The 20,155-nt window shown below is 36.8% G+C and overlaps 2 protein-coding genes across 3 annotated transcripts in view; one reads left to right on the top strand and one right to left on the bottom strand.

The window, feature by feature from the left end:
• b4galt2 (UDP-Gal:betaGlcNAc beta 1,4- galactosyltransferase, polypeptide 2) overlaps positions 1 to 10,480 on the top strand; it is an 82,418-nt gene extending 71,938 nt beyond the window's left edge. For both annotated transcript variants that reach the window (XM_034017131.3, XM_034017164.3), the window contains exons 6-7: positions 4,658 to 4,762; positions 8,869 to 10,480. In XM_034017131.3, the coding sequence (XP_033873022.1) occupies positions 4,658 to 4,762; positions 8,869 to 9,019 (256 nt within the window). In that variant the 3' untranslated portion in view covers positions 9,020 to 10,480. The remainder of the gene's footprint in view (positions 1 to 4,657; positions 4,763 to 8,868) is intronic.
• Positions 10,481 to 14,503: 4,023 nt separating this feature from the next.
• zgc:113531 (uncharacterized protein LOC541359 homolog) lies at positions 14,504 to 19,651 on the bottom strand. The gene is made up of 3 exons (XM_034017174.3): positions 18,708 to 19,651; positions 15,084 to 15,213; positions 14,504 to 14,781 (listed from the first exon to the last, which is right to left on the bottom strand). The coding sequence occupies exons 1-3, from the start codon at positions 19,038 to 19,040 to the stop codon at positions 14,594 to 14,596; spliced, it is 651 nt and encodes a 216-aa protein (XP_033873065.1). The 5' UTR covers positions 19,041 to 19,651; the 3' UTR covers positions 14,504 to 14,593.
• Between the last annotated feature and the right edge of the window lie 504 nt (positions 19,652 to 20,155).

The following is a 20,155-nucleotide window of genomic DNA, read 5'->3' as shown; positions in this document are numbered from 1 at the left end:
CTATTTGTAGCTGTTTCTCTCGGGACTTCTGAGCTATATTTGAGTCTTTCTGGGTAATTAGTTGTGTCAGTTGTTTGTCAGCAATACACCTATTTTGTTCTCCACATACTTGAGGAATCTAAGACACATCCAGTTGTCATTGACTGCACTCATGGAATGTGGTAGGTATTGACATTGATTTGGTTGAATGAATTGACATCATTTTGACAGCGTACTTTTTGTTGTAGCTTTCCCATAAATGCAACATGTATATTGGGAGACATTGAAAAGCCATTTTAAGAAACCATTATCAACAGTATTTCATGGACACCTGGATAAGTTTAAAAAAAGGTAAAATCTCTCACTTGATTGAGTCCCACTAAACATTTTTTAAGCTATACTGAAGTTTCCTCTCCCTAAGTTCATTATTACAACAGAGCCCATTGTGAAACCCTGCAACGGTGACGCTCCTTCCCTCAGGGCTAAGAATCGGTTATCTCTGATATAATTTAAGCCATGTGTCAGAAAAATCCTTCATAATAATTATTTTGTGAGAAATGCTTCTTCAAGGAGATACATTCTTGAAACAGCTTTGTTTTTAATGAGCAGATTTTTCCTATTTTTGACTCTCTGCCTGGGGCTGGGTGGAAGGTCTTTTCTCTACAAAATTATCAAGTGAATAAACTCGAGAGAAATAGCTTTAAGAGGGAGCTGCTGGAAGTCGCACGGATAATAATTTTCTCAGGCAGGCAGCTGCGGATAGCCTTAGAGATTTAAACATCTGATAACTCGGAGTCACCCAATAGCATTTTCTCTGAGATGTAAGGAAAAAGTGTTTTCAGGAGCAAGTTCTGTCCAATATTTAAAGAGCAAAGAGCACAGAATTTACAGTACATTTACCTACTGTGTCGATGATATCTGCATGATTGCCATTACGGTAATGGTGATGACCTTCCAAACCATCAAATCTGTTTCATGGATCCAACAACCATTATTGCCTTTTGCAGGTAATTCCACATTAAACACAGTGAGTCTGAATAGTTGTGCTCATTTAGATAGCAGGCCTGGAATCAATCTGATCATGATCATATCTACATATTTTTACCTAGAGAAAACCATGTTAATGCAATAAACAAGGGAAAGTAAGTGCACTATTTGAAGTCATCGATGCTAGTACATGTCACATTGAGTGATCTTGCAAGTTAGTTGCTTAAAAGGGCTTAGTTGATAACTTGGCACACACAGTTTCATGTGTCAAACCCTCCAAGCAGTGTTTTGTTACCTTGTTAGAACAACAGCCTGGCAGCTCTTATAGTAGCATCCTGTCAGAAATCTCACATTTGAAATTTCTCTTACTTACCAAGTTTCTGCACTGATAGCTTTTGTTTTTCTGGATTAAGTTAACATACCATTCAGTATGTGTTAATTGAATCCATACAAATTAGCTCCACTATCCTAAAAAAATAAAATAAAAAGCAATTTGACTTTTTGAATACTTTTTTTTTTCTCATCTGAGGAATATATCAATCAACAACAACTTCATTTAAATTCAGCGTACTGCATTTACTCCATCTCACTTCATTCTGCCTTTCCCTGTCAATTTATTATTTGCATGACTAAAAAACAACAACAAAGAAACACATGGCTTGCAAATAAACATCAGGGCCCTTTGGGAAGGCCATAAAAGACTGCACTCCCTGGAAATAATTGATTTCACTGTTTCAAACAACTTGAAGGACAACCACAGATCAGCATGAATGCTAATTCAATTTATACCCAATATATTTTCTTAACTTTTATCATTTACAAGAATGTAGAGCAGCCCTACACTTATGTCAACAGGTATTGGCTTCCCTCAGTGTTCTCTTGTGCTGGACAGGACTTTCATTTCAGAGGAAGTATTTACCTCATTCACTGGTCCCACAGTTTCAGTAAATAAGCAGAATGGCACAAGATTTGTAAAGCGGCTTACAAGTCCACCATCAACAACAATGCACAATCGAAAGGATTATAACTTTGTACAACCAAGAAAGCAAGGCAACTACCGTATATTGTTACTGAAATCTGATATAAAAAAAAAATGTGTATAGAGATTTTCAAAGCAGAAACGACATGGGTAAGGAAATGTAATACATTGATGTGACACAGGGATATTTTAGTACACTCTTTAGATCTGATCTGCTTCTGGGCAACTAGAACCATGTATGCCCAACAGCAGATTAGCTGCGATGCTGGTGCCCAGAACAGGTACAGATGGCCGGGGGTTTGTCTGGAGTGGCTACAAGCCCCAAGAGCTCCATATGGCAATGCCTTTCCCAGCTGGTAGTCTGTGCTTTGAATCCTCCAGCTGTACGATAAATAGCAAGAAGGCTCAGATAGTTAGCATGTAATCCCAGAGACTGCTGTACCGGTTTAAAATTTTTTCAAAAATGGTCAATTTATGGATAAGCAGTGATCTGAACTTCAACTAATGAAGTGCCAGGCAATTTAATCATCAACATCGCTAGTGCTTTTTGAAGAAAAAAAAAACATAAAATAAGGTAACCAGTTTATTTTGGAACTTGTCATACTACATGTCTAAAAGGTAGCTGTATGTACTGTACATTCTATATAAACTTAAAGACAAATGTAAATCACTTTGTATAAATGTTTTTCAGGGCTTTTCAAGGCTGTCCCCTTCACTGGCTGCTGAGGATGATGAGACATTAATCATCTGTAGTAGAGAGGCTATTTAATGAGCCACTACTGTATGCCGTGTGATTTAATCAGTTGCAAACTTAGCTAAGAGCTTGGGGCTGCTTCCGATTCGCATAACCAGAACTGCAAAAGGTTACAAGCAAGAAAATACTACTTAGCTGCAGCAGAACCATGATTGCTTTCAATAACTTCTATTTAGGTGTTAATGAAGGGGCACATATTTTTGTCAAAGATGTTGCCTTGCTTTTAAACTGAGCTGCTAGTCTCTAGCTTTGTTTGCTTGTTTTTGGTTGAATTTGGTACACGTCTTCCCTGATTTATAGTTTAATCTTTACAAGATAAACATATGGGAATGTGGCGCTAATATGCAAGCATAATGCAAGGCAATGGGGTGTTGGCATCATAATTTGATTCAATGAGTAGGAAGCGTGTCAGACTCATAAATTGAGAAGTTCAGTTTTCACATGCTGCTAAGCAGAGGAGCAAATCTTTCAAAGTGGAAGCGATTCAGGAGTTAGGCTTTTTACAATCACTTGAAATATTGCTGGTGTCTCCTCTGGAAGCATACATGCACACATTTTACTAAAAAGCATATCCTCCACTCCAAAACTTGTGTGAATGCTGCTCGTATATAAAAGATGGATTGGTGTTATACGTGCATGCCCACACACAACCTACCAATCCATCCAGCAACGCAAAATATTTACCCAGCTGTTTGTCAGCACAGTCAAGGTTAAAAATAATAATGGTTTGGGTCTCCGGATGCAGTGGTTACATTTTTTGCTAACTACCAGTCAAACTTGGAGCTGTCAAGATTAATGGGAGATTTGTATGTTCACAGTTTTGAAGACCAGCATGCAATATGTAGGTACTGCAGCTAATGCTTCTATGGTTCAGTGGATTGTGACACCAGAGCACAAGTAGTGCTTAGAACATCAATGATCAAACCCCATTAATAACCAGATGGCATTCACACCTGCGTCCATGACATTCAAGTTTGACCCCCCCCCCCCCCCCCCAAAAAACAAAAAAACACCTTGAATAAGATGTTTACACCAGTAAAAATGCCACATGGCCAAGGAGACCAAATTTAAATTTCTAGTGATTATACCTTTTCTGAAACTGTTGTAAAAACAGAAAGCTGGTTTTAAAATGTTGGGTTAATAAGTTAGTCAGTTGGCTAGTGACTGTTATGCAGTTTTCAATATTTTATCTTGAAGTTATCCAACAGAAGAATCAACACTATCACTTACAAAAGTGAATCCTGTTTTGAATCAATCAACCGTGTTTTGTGTTGCTTGACCTAATACTTGACCTTGACCTAATACGTTTTGACTGTCTGCAAGACTGGGGATGTCAAAATACAGCTCTGGTATTTTGAGGTGACGCGAGATGGAAGACAGTAAACCGTTCACCATTGCTTTGTAGTTCACTACACCAAAATGCATCTACATCACACTAGTCAAAATGTGGCTCTGTTTCCGACACCAAGATTTCCATCTGAAGCCCTCCTCTGCTCAGATATGCTACCGAAACTTGATATATTTAACAGATTTCTTGTTTAATGTTTCAGAAAGCTCAAGTTTGTTGTGGGTACCAGACTGGATCTGTAATTTTCATGCTGCCTGTAATATTTAACTCGTTTTATGGTTGATCTCGGGTGGGCAGGCAAGATCATTTTTCTGTTTTGTAGTGGAATGTATCCATCAGACTCTGGCTGTTTTTAGAAACATTGCCATGGGATCTGTAATCACGTTCACTGTGTAATAATTCATCTGAAAGACAGCATCTGCAACACTGAGGTAGGGGATGGGATCACCCAGATGAGAGACGGTTCTCTAAACATGGTATTTTGTTAGGGTATTTGTCCAAGTATTGGTCAGACCCAAACCCTAAAATTGACAACATACAGTAATCCAAAGTAGTATGGATACAGGTTAATAGCCAGTATATTAAAATGAGTTTTGCCTCTTATTTGAAGGATCACGCTGAATGGAATGAAGGTCTCTCGTCCTGACGTGCGGATTGGGCGGTACCGGATGATAAAACATGAGCGAGACAAGCACAACGAGCCCAACCCGCAGAGGTGAGTATTGGGGTCCCGCCAACACTGGTAAAACACCTAGACTTTAGTTGACACCAAGCTAGTATTTGTCTTCTAATTCAAGTGCTGGATTCACCTCTTATTTTTTTTTTTTTTTTTTAACTAAAGCACTTACCCAAAACTAGGTTGGACTAAAAAGATACTTTATCTCCAACTACAATCTGTCAAGCAGATCTGGTTCAGAGCCTGCGTTTCCTGTCTGTCTCACTGTCTTTGTTAGCGCTAATTTGTGTCATTGTGGTTTTTATAGAGTAATAACCAGTACACGCTTGATTAATAGATTGGGCCAGTTACCAGTGGGCATTGAAGATAACCTAGTTTGACAGAGATTTATAGTTAAATGGCACAAGCGCCTGCAGCTTAAAAATCATATGTAGTAATTTATAAGCAGTACTGTTTTTTTTTGTTTTTTTTTTTTTAATTTATTTAGATTTAGATGCACGTGGCATCTGACAGCATAACACCAAATTGTAAAATCCTGTCTTTACATCAATAACCTTAATTGAAGTGTAAATATGTGACTGAATACTTTTTTGTTGTGAACTGTTTATCATTTTCAAGCAATGTTTCACTTGAATGAGCTTGTAACTTGTTTAATAATCAAGAATAATAGAATAATCAATAATATTGAATAGTGAAACGGACATCACTTTTATTTTTGATAATCACAAATATAGAAAACAGTGAAGAATGGAATAGAATTGTCCTCAGAAAGTTATAATAACTTATGAATGGCCTTCCATTCATGGAGGTTAATGTAGATGAAAATGTGAATCCGCAGGGTGGCTGTTAAAACCTTGAATGGGTTTCTGTTACATCTGCTTTTTATATTCTCCAATTAACATTTAACAGTTAAGATATTAAAGCTGCTGAGCAGCATCATTGACTTGATGAATATGTTAGACAGTAATAACTAGACTATGTGATAACTTAATAATTCATAGTATCCTTGTTTGAAGGGGTTCAGGTCTACTGATATATTACATTAATGAATTATAAAAAAAACAAAAAAACAAAAAAAAACTGCTGGTCAAGAATTCCAGAAACCAGTTAGGTTGGACGTTTTATGGTTCGAAAATGTTTTTCTTCATAGAATTGATCAGCGATATTTGTTTCACCAACAACAGTGAACTTGATTTAAGTTTGGCCAATCTGGGGCTCCCAAGTGTCGCTCCGCGTGGAGTGCAGGATACTCCCTGTAGCCTGGAGGTATAGCCTATTCCACTGCCGACCGTGGATGGGAGCTCCCAAGGGGCGGCGCACAATTGGCCGAGTGCCGCCCGGGGGGGCTTAGGTTGGCTCACCACGGACCAGCGACCCCTGCCTGTAAGCTGCCCAGAGCTGCGTTATCCTCCAACGCTGTAGCTCTGGGTTGGCTGCATGGCAGGCCTGCAGAGTGAAAAGATGGGGTCGGCACGTTTGGCCAGTCTGCCACCTGGTTGACTCCAGCCAAAAACACAAAAGCACAGAAAAACAAATAGCAAAAGTTCCCAAAACATTTTGCAACCTAGTTAAAAAGGGCTTTTGGAGTGTGGTGTCCATTTTAAAAATATACATTTGCCTTTTGTTTTTATCTGTATTTATGCCTTCCGCTTTTTGGGATTTTAAGTTTACAATGAAAATCAATCCATGAAAACCAACTTGAAGCAAGCTGTTTTCTTTCTTGGCACAACACATACCCTGCTGGGTCTTGCTGCTCAAACATTATAGCACCGATATCTTGACTGTAACATCAAAGCTATATAAAGAAGCAATTACAATGGAATTCAGAACTGCTGGCATAAATCTTGTATTGCTCACTTTATGGCTGTTTGATTACTTTATACTCTTACTCTCCTGTACTGTAGTGGCATCTGTGAAACTTTTGTTTTAAACTGTGGTACTGTATATGTGAGAAACAGGGTTGGATCTTTTGACTTTTTGTTCAGAAACATTATGCAATCTGAGCTCTGACATCCTTGATGACATGCTGTACTCTTTATCATAATGCATTTCAGCTTTCAATTCCCAATAGCCTCTTTTAGCTAAAAAAAATAATAATAATAATTCAGTCTTTCATCTCAAAGAAGTCTGAATGACGAATTTCATGAATTCGGCATTTCCATAGAGCACATTGACTTTTGTAAACTGCAGGTTGATGATGGTACATGAGTTGAGCTTTTTATAAAGTGACTGAAAGAAGTAATTATGCTACTACTACCCATAATATAATATATCTGCAAAAATAATCATATTTATCGTGCTGTAAAATTTGTGTCTGGTTGCTGTATGCAAAATGACTCAATACGTAGAAAGGCTTTGCGACAAACTGCAATTTAACTGCTGTTAATGCTAGAACATTACTATAGTAATCTTCAAATTTACATTTCATTTGTACATTTAGTTATAGTAAAGCATTAATATAGTACTTTTGTCACTAACAATTTTAGCTGAAGTTCAACTTGTGTGTACTGATTTGCATACAGTATATTTAGCCAGTTTGGGAAGATTGTTAAAGAGGACTAGGGATTCCAAACCAGTGCTTTGTCCCACATTCCCCCACAATCCTTTGCTTCCCCAGCAGATCCCAGACAAGCTTTGCTATGTCTCGTGAACATGAGCATGTCTCATGAAGACATTAGATTTCTGACATTTGTGTAGAGAAGGGTTTGTGTTGCCTCCAAGGTTTAAACAAGAAAAACTATCATTGCAGTATATATTAATATTACAGAATGGAGGTCTGCATATTAAACATAACTTCTATCGGGCAAGAAGTGTAATTAAAAAAAAAAAAAAAAAAATCCATCTATTGTTGAGCTGTTATAATGAGGTATTATGCTTGTTAAAACAAGCCACGGCCCATTCATTCATATTTCAAAGATTAGTTAGCTATGCCAGTGCCGTGGCTCATGAACATTAATTCTCTGAATATGAGCCATTTCGAGCCGTGATATAATGTATTCGTAAATCATAATCTTTGGACAGTGTAATAGCCTTTGTGGCTGCCTATCTGGTTTATTAGGAGATACTGAAGATAAATCTCAGGGCACATTTTTGCAAAATAAAATGAATATGTGCAGCCTAGTTTCTTCTGATTTCTCCCAGTCAGTAGATAGCTTTGTTGGTTTCAGTTTAAGCTCCATTATTGTGCTGACTGAGACTCGAATGTCTGCATTCCCCACCGAGTCAAGAAGAACTAATGCTGGGGAAATGTTTCAGATTCCAATTTATATGGATATGTTGTATTGAATCCTAAATAAAGAGCTTTAAGGAGAGGGAACTGAGGCTGAATTTGATCTATTTTAAATTGATGGGGAGGATTTGTGAGGCATTGTTAAAAAAAAACAAAACATGTTTGTTATTTGTTCTCATATACAGATTCAAGCCAAAATAATTTGAACATCCCAGGTTGTGTATTGTGGTTTTTGTAGCGGGTACTGGACTAGAAAAGGATGATTCATTCACTGCTTAGTAAGGGGTTGGCCTCATTTTAGTCATTGACCTTTAGTGTCTAAAGATGCCTGGCCATGGATATAATTACATAAACAGTGTAGTTTAAAAATTGAATGACATGTCTGGGTGCTGTGTGTTTCATGCTCCCAAGTATGGAAGGAAGTTCACTTTCCTAATTAGGAGGCAGAAGGCATGTTGGGTAAACTAGGAGAGATGAGCTCATAGCGCCATCTGTTGACTGTAAACTGTTCTGCTAAATATGTTTAGTTTAACTGTATGTAGGTTCTGTAATAGCTTCTCTAGTGTAACTTGGCTTGAGTAGTTGCATGCTAAAGCCAACGTGAGAAGTGAAGCCACTTAGAATCTTGATCAGAGTAATCAATAATATGCCATTAGTCTTGAGACCTTGACTGTCAAGCTATCAATTACACAGAAGCCTGCGTGTACAGTGCTCCCTCTTTATTTCACTTTCTAAAAAAAGGTGCATTTCGTAAAGGGTCTTTTATAAAATGAAATATAGTACTTGTAAAATAACTGTCAACATGTTCTAACCTTAAAATAACCAAATGTGAAATACAGAATTGTGAACAATCAAGGGAACACCGTATCTACTTTTTATTTATAATAACAATAATCATCATAATTTGTTTTTTCAGGTTCAATAAAATCCAGAACACCAAGGCCTCAATGAAGCGTGACGGCATTAACTCATTGCAGTACCGTGTTCTGGAGGTCACCAAGTACCCACTCTTCACCAACATCACCGTGGAGATCGGCAAACCACCGCCCCGCCCCCCTAGAGGATAGACCTTCCTAGATTCAGGGATGCAAATCTCAGACACCAACATACAAACGCATCCTCCTGCTGTTCTCTTCTCACCCTGCCTGTCAGGGGTCCAACCAAAAGGAAAGCCTTAATCAGTGGCTGCTGTCCCAAGCTTTGAGGGACTGCAGATCCCTTTGAGAAGGCACAAACCCTGTGCTTCACAAGACTCAATACAAAACCCTTTGTTTGGCCTCCCTGGAATGCTTTCTTCATCGGGGTAAATTCATTTTGCAACCCTTGTCTTCGTAACTAACCTCTGCATACTGTTACACTTTGAGTGCAGCCCTGCAAACAGGGAGTGCTTTTAACTCAAATGTTTTACTTTTGAAGTACATTTTCTTTTCCTTTTTTGTTTACAATATACCATATCCGGCTTCTGTTTAATTCAAGTTACGAAAACATCATTTCGGAAAGGAATCAACAATCTTTGATTATTATCATTTTAGAGGATTGTTATATCAGATGAGCAACATACTGTACAGATTTGTTTTATTAGTTTATACAGGGTTTAATATCTTGGAATATCTTGAAAGCTTTGTTTTTCTTTATCCTTTGAATGGTCTCATACAATCTATCTCAAGACCAGATACTTTCTTTTTTAATATAAAAAAAACAACAAACTGAAATACTCAATTGAATGTGTCCCTGTGGTTGCCTCATTCGGAACTTTATTGGCATCAGTATTACTTTTAAATACAAATGCTTTATCTTACGGATTAGTGCTCAGTGAAGGACTGTGTGAATTGGATTTTCTGTCCCGTGCAGCCAGGTTTTATTTAAGCAGATCTGACAAGTTGTAAAAAGAGGAATTGAGTCTGCAAAGGAAAAGGGTCTGGAGCTGACAGAACTTGGTGCTCAAGAATATCAAATAACTGGAATACACCTAGTGGCCAGCCATATGCCATTAACACTGAGGCTGAACTGAGTGAGCCTTTATTCCTACTAGGTTGCTGCTGAAACTCCATATTCAGAATATTGATTTCAAAAAATATGTGGCATGTGCAGTGCAAGACTATTGTCTCATTAGGTATTTATGGAGACATCAGCTGGTGGTTTGATTGTAATTAATCTAACAGTTTTCACTGGAATTATATTACACTGTTTGAAAACGGATCTCATTAGCCAGAGACGATTTTGTTTCCTTTATTTTATTTCTTTTGCAGAATAACTGTACTCTTTTTATATAACAATAACCCAATGAACAACAGTTTTAACGTCTTTTAATTCGCCGCCTTCAGATATTTTTTTTTTGTTTGTTTGTTTGTACTGCCTAAACACCAAACCGATGCCTTCGGAATTTTTATGAGGAGCAAACGACTGGGAATGCTGCATTCTGGGGGATTTTTGTATTGATGTTCCTGTGTGTAGTGAATTGATGTGGAAGTCTTTCTCTTTTGTACCATTATCTTGGCTTGGCTCAAAAGATTTCAAGTATTCAAAAAGCTTTCCCTTTTTTATTTTTAAAACGTCTTTTACCAAACACTTGCATTTTCAACTTTCTGCATTGTATACCATAAATGCCAGTTCAGCAGGATAATGTTTAACTTTTTTCTGGTTGAAGTTTCACTGTTTAGAAATGCATATTATAATATTAGATATTAAATCTTATATTTACACTTTTTTTTTTTTTTTTTTTTTTAAATGGAGAACCAAAATACCTTTTCTTGGTTTTTCTTACAACTGGTGAGCTTTGTTCTTCACTTTTAGATGGTTTTTATTCTTCAGGTTTTAGGAACTTATGTTGCAAATTTTCTGACTACAACTGCCAGGATATATCCACCTGGATTGAAGGATTTAATACCACCTATCTCCTGGATACAATACTATATTTTCATGAAAACATGCCTAAACCACCTACTGGATACTGAGCACATTACCTGTCGGGGGTTAAATTGTACTGCATCAATAAAACACCAACATATAGAACACTCAGTACATACATTGTGAGATAGTTATTACTTCCAAATGTGATTGGGTGATCAGTCTGAATGACGTACCTATCAGCTTCCTGCTCACAACTCTTCATCAGCAGTCTGATAATAATTATTCATACATTAAATCTTACCCAATAAGCAGTATTGCATTGTTAGCCTATTGCTACATTAACCCAAGTGTGGAAATGTACTGCTCTTTTAAGCTATGAAGGCAAACACAAAAGAAAACAATAGTTATGCAGGAGAACGTGCACATATCTTTAGGAACTAATGATTTAAGTGTATATAGAGCAGATTGGTCAACAGCTCTAAAATACTGTATTCCTAGCAGGCTTCTTAAAAGAACACTTGTTTGCAAATATGTAAGTATTATTACACATTGTAGCTGTGAAAGAATGTGATACTGGATTTAAATTTGTGAATTGGGTTAATTGTTTATATGTGCCACAAAATGCAAAATACAGCACTAAAGCCAGTTTCCCAAATATTCTATGACCTGACTCGAGAGTGTTCAACTAAAGTCTAAAATAAAATGTGTTTATTCCAACTGATATACAAGTTAAATGCAAAGACATTAACATTAAAACTGCCAATATTTGTAAGGCATATGCACAGATAATGAACTTGGTATAAATGTGTCAGTTGAAACTGTGTTTGGAATTACAGGGGTTTGAATGTTGGTCTGCAGAGACTAGGTAAGTTCATGTGCCAAAGATTAGTTTGTAAACATTTTTTTTTTTTTTTTTAAACATTCCAAACATTCCAAAGTGTGCCCACTTCTGTGTTTCAGTATTTAACCCTATATTGAAAGCTAAATTGAAACCAGAGCATAACATTAACCTGATTGACAAAAAAAGCCAATTTGGATTTGTAGCTATAACCCTGACAGTGCTTATTTAATTGGTCTATATCCTGCTGACCCATAAGTGCACAGGGGGAGGGGGGGTCCTTAATTTGTTTTACAACTTTTTTTCTGTTAATGACTACTCACACTAGATTTAGAAAAGAAGAATAGAGTATTTGACTAGGGGTGGTGTTGAAACTGACATGCCAAGCTGTATACTGCTGTTAAAAAGCAATTCATACTGGACTGTAGTCGTTTTTGTGCCAGCTGATTTAACTGGAGAACTGCTTAAAAATGTGTTAAAAACAATTTGTATTAAATCAAAAATAATTCTAAAAAAAGAAGGGGTTTCATTGGAGCCAAGGTAGTGTGAAAGTATCTAGAAATATATTTGGCGGGTCTTTTACTGGTGACTTACTTCAAGACATACCATTAACGTAGTGAGAAACTGAGATATCAAACAAAACTCTGGGAAAAAAAAACTGTTGGTAACTTGCGTTGTAATTATACTGTAATTGTATTGAGTGAATTGCAGTTTAATTATAACATATTCAGGCCCCTTTAAAATAGTGTTACCAAAGAGTTTGAGAAGTTTCAGTTTAGTTCCTGGTTTTATAGGCCTTCTTGATACAAAGAGAAAGTGATGTAACTTGCCTCAGCCCGAGACAGATACATTTCTAATACAATTGTAATCTGCCTGCAGCACATTGTCCTCGAGGATCAGTTTTCTGTACTGTCACTGTATTATTTTGCAATTAAAGATCACCAGTCTGTTTTTAGATGGGTGTGGTAACACTTCTGTCAATTCTTCCTAATTTAATATCATGCACCTGGTCATTGTTGCAAGGTTCATTGAGAGAAACATCTTAAAGGCAACATTTAAATTACAATTTATAGGATCTGCCTTTAAAATTATTCAAACATATTAGTGGCCACAGAAACATTGCTAGATCTCTTTCATTCACACACGTTTATTTGCTCAGCATTCCCAAAAGTAGGGATTAATTATCGATTTTTTAAATCACACTCACAACTTATTTGTTACTCAGATTATTTAATAACTGTTTCTGTGCTGAAAACAGGTTTTTACATACAGTGTATAGATAGATAGATTGAACCAAGTATGTTTTCATTTTGTCTCTCTATGAAATTCTTATACAGTATGCAACATAATCTCTAACCAGTAATCGGATGCTGGTTTTTATTATTAATATAATTATTATTATTAATATAAAATAAACTACAGCTTTGACCCTATTCCCTCTAGTGATTATCTTTAACATCATCAGATTTCTTTTAACAACCCACTTGTCAACTTGCAGGTAAAACTGCATTAACAGAAATTGCAATCCAGTGCTGATCTGACTGCTGATTTTAAATGATTTGTGAAATAAAACAGAAGTTGAGGGTGCAGTTAAACGTCAGTCTAATGACACCTTGCAGTCCGACAGTACTGCAGTTAAACTGAAGTTATTTTTTTCCATTCCTCTTGGTCAGTAGAGCTATGTATAGCCAGAAGTAGAAAACAGCAGTACTTTTCAAAGCATTTACAGGGTAAAGTAAAGCTACGTCAACAGAAACACCTTCCTCTTGGTACAAAGCCGAAAAATAAGTAAGACCTGCTTTTAACTATATAATGATGAATTGCCTTGGGCTTCAGAGACTTGAGTGTTTTAAATAATTTACTGTATCTACGTTTTGTACATTGAATGTTGGAAGTATAAAATCTTATATAGAATGCATACTGTCATATCAAACCTACTTTTTTGTACACAACCAATCAATAAAAATAAATTAAAAAATACAATGAATTTGTGTTTCTCTTTAAATTACAAACATTATGTTGTTGAGTCACAACAAAACAGGTTATAAAAGCAATATATATCTTGTTGAACTATAACATCAGGCTTACTAAGTGCACTACCATTATTTAAAACATCTAATTACTGCATTTTGCCTGAGGAAGTGCTTTGAATTCATGCAGTTGCACATTAAACAACACCCGTCAAACTAATATACTGTAGTTAAATAATAAGTCGGATTTTTACTACACAGCACCAGTATCCCCAGCATGAGCAATAGACCAGGGATTCTCTGTAACTATCCACAAAGGGTAAGTTGGATTTTTGTCTTGGAAAATAAATTCAAAGATCTACAGTTATGTAGATTCAGGGTTATTTACAAAAGGTTTGGTTTGGAAGTCAGTTGTGGTTTAAAATGTTATTTGTGTTTTTATACACCGGTTATCCATGCCAAACGTACATGTCTCGTTAAATGTTTACCGGTAATACTGGAATTTTAAATAACAAAAAGGCAGAATGGCTACAAAACATTTTACATACAAGTGGTTTAAGCCAAATTATTGTTTACATATCTCTACTAAACTGTACAGAAAACACAAAAGGTTGCAAGATTGAATTCCCCCCTTTTAAGTCAGTACTGCCATGAACTGGAACACATTTTAGAATTCTAAAAGTGAAACAGGAAAACTCTTTTATTTAAAATATTTAGTAGAAAAACATTTGTATTCTTGTTGGCAGATGTAAGACGACAAAGACACCATGTACTATAAATGCAGCGGTTAGGAATTTTTTATTTTTTTATTTTTAAGATTAGTGGAAACTTAGTATACATTGTAATGTGCAACAGAGCTAAATCCTCTGAGCTATATTTCCTGTTTTAAGCTATTTCTTTAGTGATACACAGTGATACATTGTGATTGTTTTTCCTACATAGTCCAGTTAGCACTAAAGTTTGTGTGTAATTAAGTAACCCAGTCAGTTGTGGCTATCCCCATCATCCGGCGTACAGGTCTGCACTCGCACACACTGGGCCACACGGTTGCCTTCCCAGTAGCCCGCATCCTGCCCGTCATGGCACCGGCACTTGGTACAGGAATCGATCCACACCGGCTCCCCTCCTGGGATCACTTGTGTCTGGGAAGAGTCTGCGTAACAATTTGGGCCTGAAATTTGAGCAAAACACCAACATATTTCCCATGGTACGTCTACACAGTAATCATGAAGTTTATTGTACATGATTTTATAATTCTCTCTTGTCATTTTACTTTACTGTAGATTTACCATTATACTGTAGTATTGTAGTATGATGGCATTAAACCTTTTTAAAATCAATTACATTTTTAAACAATAAATGTGGATGTTCCTACTGGCTTACCTACCATATATAAAATAAAATGTAGCTTCAATGTGCTTTAACTGCTGTTTGTTTCCAGATGACATTACAAGAATGCAGTTTTCCCTTTACCTTCTTTGCACTCTGGACAGCACTTCCCTTTCTCGTAGACAGGGTTGACACAGGGAGGAGGGGCGCAATCTGCCACCAGGCAGCGGGCGATGCCGTCCATGTCACAGGTGCACTGCTCGCACTCCGAGGGCTGCAAGACAGAGCTGCTAAAAGACGTGCAAGTACACCAAGCACCACAAACTGAGGTATGCAACGTCTATGCAAGCTTCAACATTAGCTCTACCAATGCACAGAACTGTGCAAACTACACGATTGTTTTATGGTGTTTACTACTGTGCCCTGAGGACTGGTGAGACCAGCAAAGTGATTTTACTGACCTACATGTGAACCAGATTAAAATCATGGATACCTTGGGTGCAATGCTAGTGTTAACTAACTGTGTCACCTAGCCTTTAGAACAACAGTGTCTTTTCTAAGAGGAATAATTGTATTAATTTGGCATTACATGAAACTGTAATTGATTAAAGCCGTTCTCATTAAACCTCAAACAGCCCTCAGCCAGTTTTAATATAGCAATGATTAATTAAGGGGAACTTTAATAGATTGTTTAAACATGTCAAGATCTGAGAATTATTTTTGTTCATATTTGCTAGGTGCCAGTTTGTGAGTGGATACATGTATGTCTCTGAAGTTTAAAATATTAAATAAGGTTTTGTCATCAAATTCCCATGATGGAAATGGCTCAGCATTGTGGCTGGGTGAAGTCATTCTACAAATCTGAATGAACAACAGCAGCAAGTAAAAACCACATATGTGCAACTAATAGATAATTTAGAAATCTCCTAAACTAAACCAATTAGGTACAACATTTGGCAAAGTGCAGTATTATTATTAAACTTTAATACAAAACAAATGCTGGTTTGCTGTAAACCGTCCTGCCCCTCATTATAACCCTACCCAAATACTTTTCACGCACTCTAAAGTATTTCTTTTCATATTTGTATTACAATCCCAGAAAAAAAAAACAATACAGCCTGCTTCTCATAATACAGTTTAATACATAAACCAGAAAGCCATATCTTTATACCAGAAAACTGTTTAACATGTACATTGTTGAGAGGAAAATATATTAAAAAAAAATCTCCTTCCTCTCTCTCTCTCTCTCTCTCTCTCTCTCTCTCTCTCTCTCTCTCTCTCTCTCTCTCTCTCTCTCTCTCTCTCTCATGCAATTTAAAAACTGAACAGTAGGGGTCTCTGTTAAACAACGGAAGAGATAGCTATTTTATGCTCATAAGTACTGTACAATAATTCAGCTGTATTCAAATGTACCCTCCCCATCTGCATCACCTATGCACAGCAGATATTTATTATAGGGGTTCTCAATATTAATAATTAAATACACTAATTGAATCCAGTTGTGGTCAACATTGGCCAATAAAGCTCACATTCCCATAGCAAACAAGTGCACATGGTTTTACAAGAACTAATTTTCTGACATATCATTACTGTGGACTTTGTTTGAATAAGATATGTGCACAGATTCATAGTTTTGATCTCCCTTTTTTTTTTTTTAACTGTCTGCACAGTTAAGATAATTATAACTACACTACCGCACTAGGACTAAAATACACATCTGCTTTTGACAGTCTGCTGTGTCGGTAGCAGCTTACCTACCTTTTGCATGATGAAGTGGCCGGTGTGATCTTTAATGATTGAATAAATGAATTGTAACAGTTACTTCAATAAAAGGTATTCAAATCCACTCAGTTTAAGAGCATAAAGGAAGCAGGGCACACTGGCAGGATCTGCATGCTAAAGGGAAATTAATCCTCGTCGGTCACACTTGACTGCCTGCTTCCCATGTTGGCTCATGCTTATAGCGATCTAGTTAATGAATGAGAATTAAAATAAACATTCATGTGATTTTGAAAAATGGAGGATTGACAGCACTTTGATCTTTCTGCAGTTTACCTGTGGTAAAACTTCATTTAAATGCACTGGTTCTTTTAAAGATTTTTTTTTTTAATTGCATTGTAATCTGTCCACCAGTGTAGATGTTATGTCTAACTACACTACTCCAAAAGTGTCTTAATTTCAAGCAGTTTGCATTGTATTTTTCATGAGGGATTTAATTCATTCCTCCTTGGCCCCAAATTAAATATGTGGCAAAATAAATTTTCGTCCCTGGTTTTCTTACTGCAGCACCCGGTATGTATGCACACTATGAATATAGCCCCAGATATTCCATGCCTGACATACTGAGGGGTAGATTTGATCATATTATACCCTGTGGGGATAAACCACAGCTGGATTTTATTTGAGCATTTCACAGCACCAGGGAACCCATTTGGATTGCATCAGTCAATAAGAAACATAATACTACATGCATGTAAAGTCTCTTTTTACAGAACTGATACCTTTTGGGGACAATGTGGTACAAACTTTGCAGTAAAGCAATTCAAACCGAAAGATATCTGTGATTTATAAATGGCACAGCTGTATTCATATGGGCAAAGTGCATTAACAAAACTGCTTCAAAGGCATTGGCATGGAAATATAAAACTTAAACAAATAAAAAGGCCATCAACCATGCAACCATACACCACATGTTTGTAGGAGGCGATGCAAACCAGCTTCCAAGTTGGTCAAGTTGTATTATATCTGTCAACAGTCCTTTCCTGGAATTCTTGTTGGATTGTATGTTGAATAATAGCCTAGATTTAATGGCATTAAAATCCCAGATAATACCGTCATCATTTTGGCTTTTACAGGGAATGTGCTTTTAGTTTTGAATGATTATTACACAAGATTTATGAGGTGCACCTAGAAGCTCACAGCAGCAGAAGTATTCTCATTTATTTGTACACATCACAATGCTATTTCTGTGGCATTTTATTCAGTCTGGTTTTCTTATCTTGATAACCTTGTGTAGCTATCTATTCATGTATTGTGTACATAATAAGACTTCAGATTATTTAACATTAATTAGGCTGTAAACTGCAAGGTGTGCTTTAGTTAACACAGATGTATACAGTTTGAAAGTAGAAGATACAGTGGGTCGTTAAACACTCAATGGCCTGTTTTTCCAAACTTTTGTTCTTGCACAAATCTGGTAAATTATGAAAGGGGGTGGGGGGAAATAAACAGTACAAGTTGCAATGTACTATAAATAAACAACTGAGAGGTTTTCAAAGTACCTTTTAAAGCTGCAGTGTCCCACAATCCTGTTTAGTTATAAACGCAATTATAATTATTTAGTATATGTTTTATTAACCCTCGATTATATAACAGATATGTTTGGCAGTGTTTGCTTACATTCCTCTGTGTGTGTGTGTAGAGCTCACATTTTCTGTTGCAAGATTATAACGCAAATATGACAGCCGCTATAGGAGTCAATGGCAGCTGTTTTAAATGTAGCCGGAGGAAAGATACAAGCAAGTTCCTATTACAGTTACACTGACAGACAAAATGGCTAATTATCAATCATAGATCTAATAATAACGACTTTGTAAAATTGAACTGTTTGTTTTGTCTGAATTTTTTAATGTATCAATCCGTTTTTGTTTTATGAATCCTGCATGTACTGCAGCCATATGTTGCATAGTTTATAACATTTCTAAGAACAATTAATAATAATAATAATAATAATAATAATAATAATAATAATAATAATATTGACTTCACCTGGATCTGTTCTCCAAGCTCAAAGACCTCTCCCCTGTACTCGCAGCCTATTTTCTCGCATCTCGGGCAGCAGTCGGTTGGGTAGTGGCTGACATGGATACAAGCTGGGGGCAGAGAGGTGCATTCGGTTCTAGCGCAGGTCGCTCCTTCGACAGTGCACTCACACTGGGTACAGTGATCAGAGTCCAGAAAGTACCACTCGCCAACATAATAGACACTGCCATTGGCCTCACAGGTGTTCACCTGCCCCGCCACGGAAAACCCTGAGGCGCACTGCAAACACAGCGCTAGCAAAAGTAAGGAAAGAAGAGCATTAACTGCTTTAACGCACATCTTAAGAATCAAAGACTTAAGCAAGAACCGAAATAAATGCTTGGGTCTAGCTCTTTTGGCTTGTGTCTGGCTATTATATTATTTCGAAAACATATCAATTAAAACCGCCCTTTTGAGTTTAAGTGGGCAGAACTCTTTTTGGGCGTTTTTTTTATTATCCAATCTTGACCACAAAGACAGTTTTCGCCTTACAGTAAAACTCTTATCTGTAAACGCGGCAATCTTCTAAACTATACAGTCTCTTTGCCTCCAAAAGTTGCGTTGCGTTGTGTCTTCAAAAGTAAAAAAAAAAAAAAAAACACCATATATATATATATATATATAACAAATGTCCAACATTGTTTAGCCTACATGCCCTTGTTTGCTGCGTGTGATGTGCAGTGCAGTTTGTTCCCCTGCAGTTTTCTTGTTTTCATCATATTGTGATGACCTATCCTCATTAACTGGAGAAGAATCGACATAGTGTGCATTGAACCGCTTTGCTTCTCGCCTGTGTCCTGTAAGTGGCGTTTGATTGATAGAATCTCGATGAAGTACAGCGTTGTTGTACCTAATCTGGCCCCATGTCCCTGGAAAGTGAGAGTTACAATTGTAGTGCTTTCTCTCTCTGCTGGGGTTTCATCAATCCGAGCCTTGGATCACGTGATCGTCTGCATCCAAACCCTTAATTGTCCGCAGTCCAAATTCTTAACATTAACACAGCCAACATGTCTGAAGGGGGCCTGCATGCTTCTTCCTTTTTATTTAGGATTTGTATAGGAATAATGGTTGAATTGAACCCGTCCCGCAAATATAATGCGGTAGAGATTAGTTGTTTTCAGTTTTGCAATGTTTAAATAACTTGAAGGTTTTTTTTTGTTTGTTTCCACATGGTAGCTTCCTATTTCAGTTCGCGTCCTTCTAATGGTTTTAATGTAATCTATTTAATTGGTTTCAATGGTAGTTTTTTGTGTAAGTACTGTGTTATTACTGTACAGTGTCCAATCAACACCTGCTGGATAACATAAAATAAAAGGAAAATATAATAACAAACAATAGAGGCTTCGTAAAGGCGGATGGGAGAAATGTCCGTGCAGCTTCTTGTGTCATTCTGCAATTTGACAGGATGAGCTGGC

Source organism: Acipenser ruthenus, chromosome 10, assembly GCF_902713425.1.
Source record: "Acipenser ruthenus chromosome 10, fAciRut3.2 maternal haplotype, whole genome shotgun sequence".
Lineage (NCBI taxonomy): Eukaryota > Metazoa > Chordata > Actinopteri > Acipenseriformes > Acipenseridae > Acipenser > Acipenser ruthenus.
This window is presented reverse-complemented; position numbering and strand designations above follow the sequence as displayed.

Bases quoted from the DNA above. Each gene is read 5' to 3' on its own strand.
- zgc:113531 (XM_034017174.3), bottom strand. From the start codon at position 19,040: ATGTGCGTTAAAGCAGTTAATGCTCTTCTTTCCTTACTTTTGCTAGCG. The intron at 15,214-18,707 runs GTGAAGTCAATA...TCTGTCTTGCAG, and splicing joins AGCTTGGAGAACAGATCCAG to CCCTCGGAGTGCGAGCAGTG. The intron at 14,782-15,083 runs GTAAAGGGAAAA...CTCAAATTTCAG, and splicing joins CTGTCCAGAGTGCAAAGAAG to GCCCAAATTGTTACGCAGAC.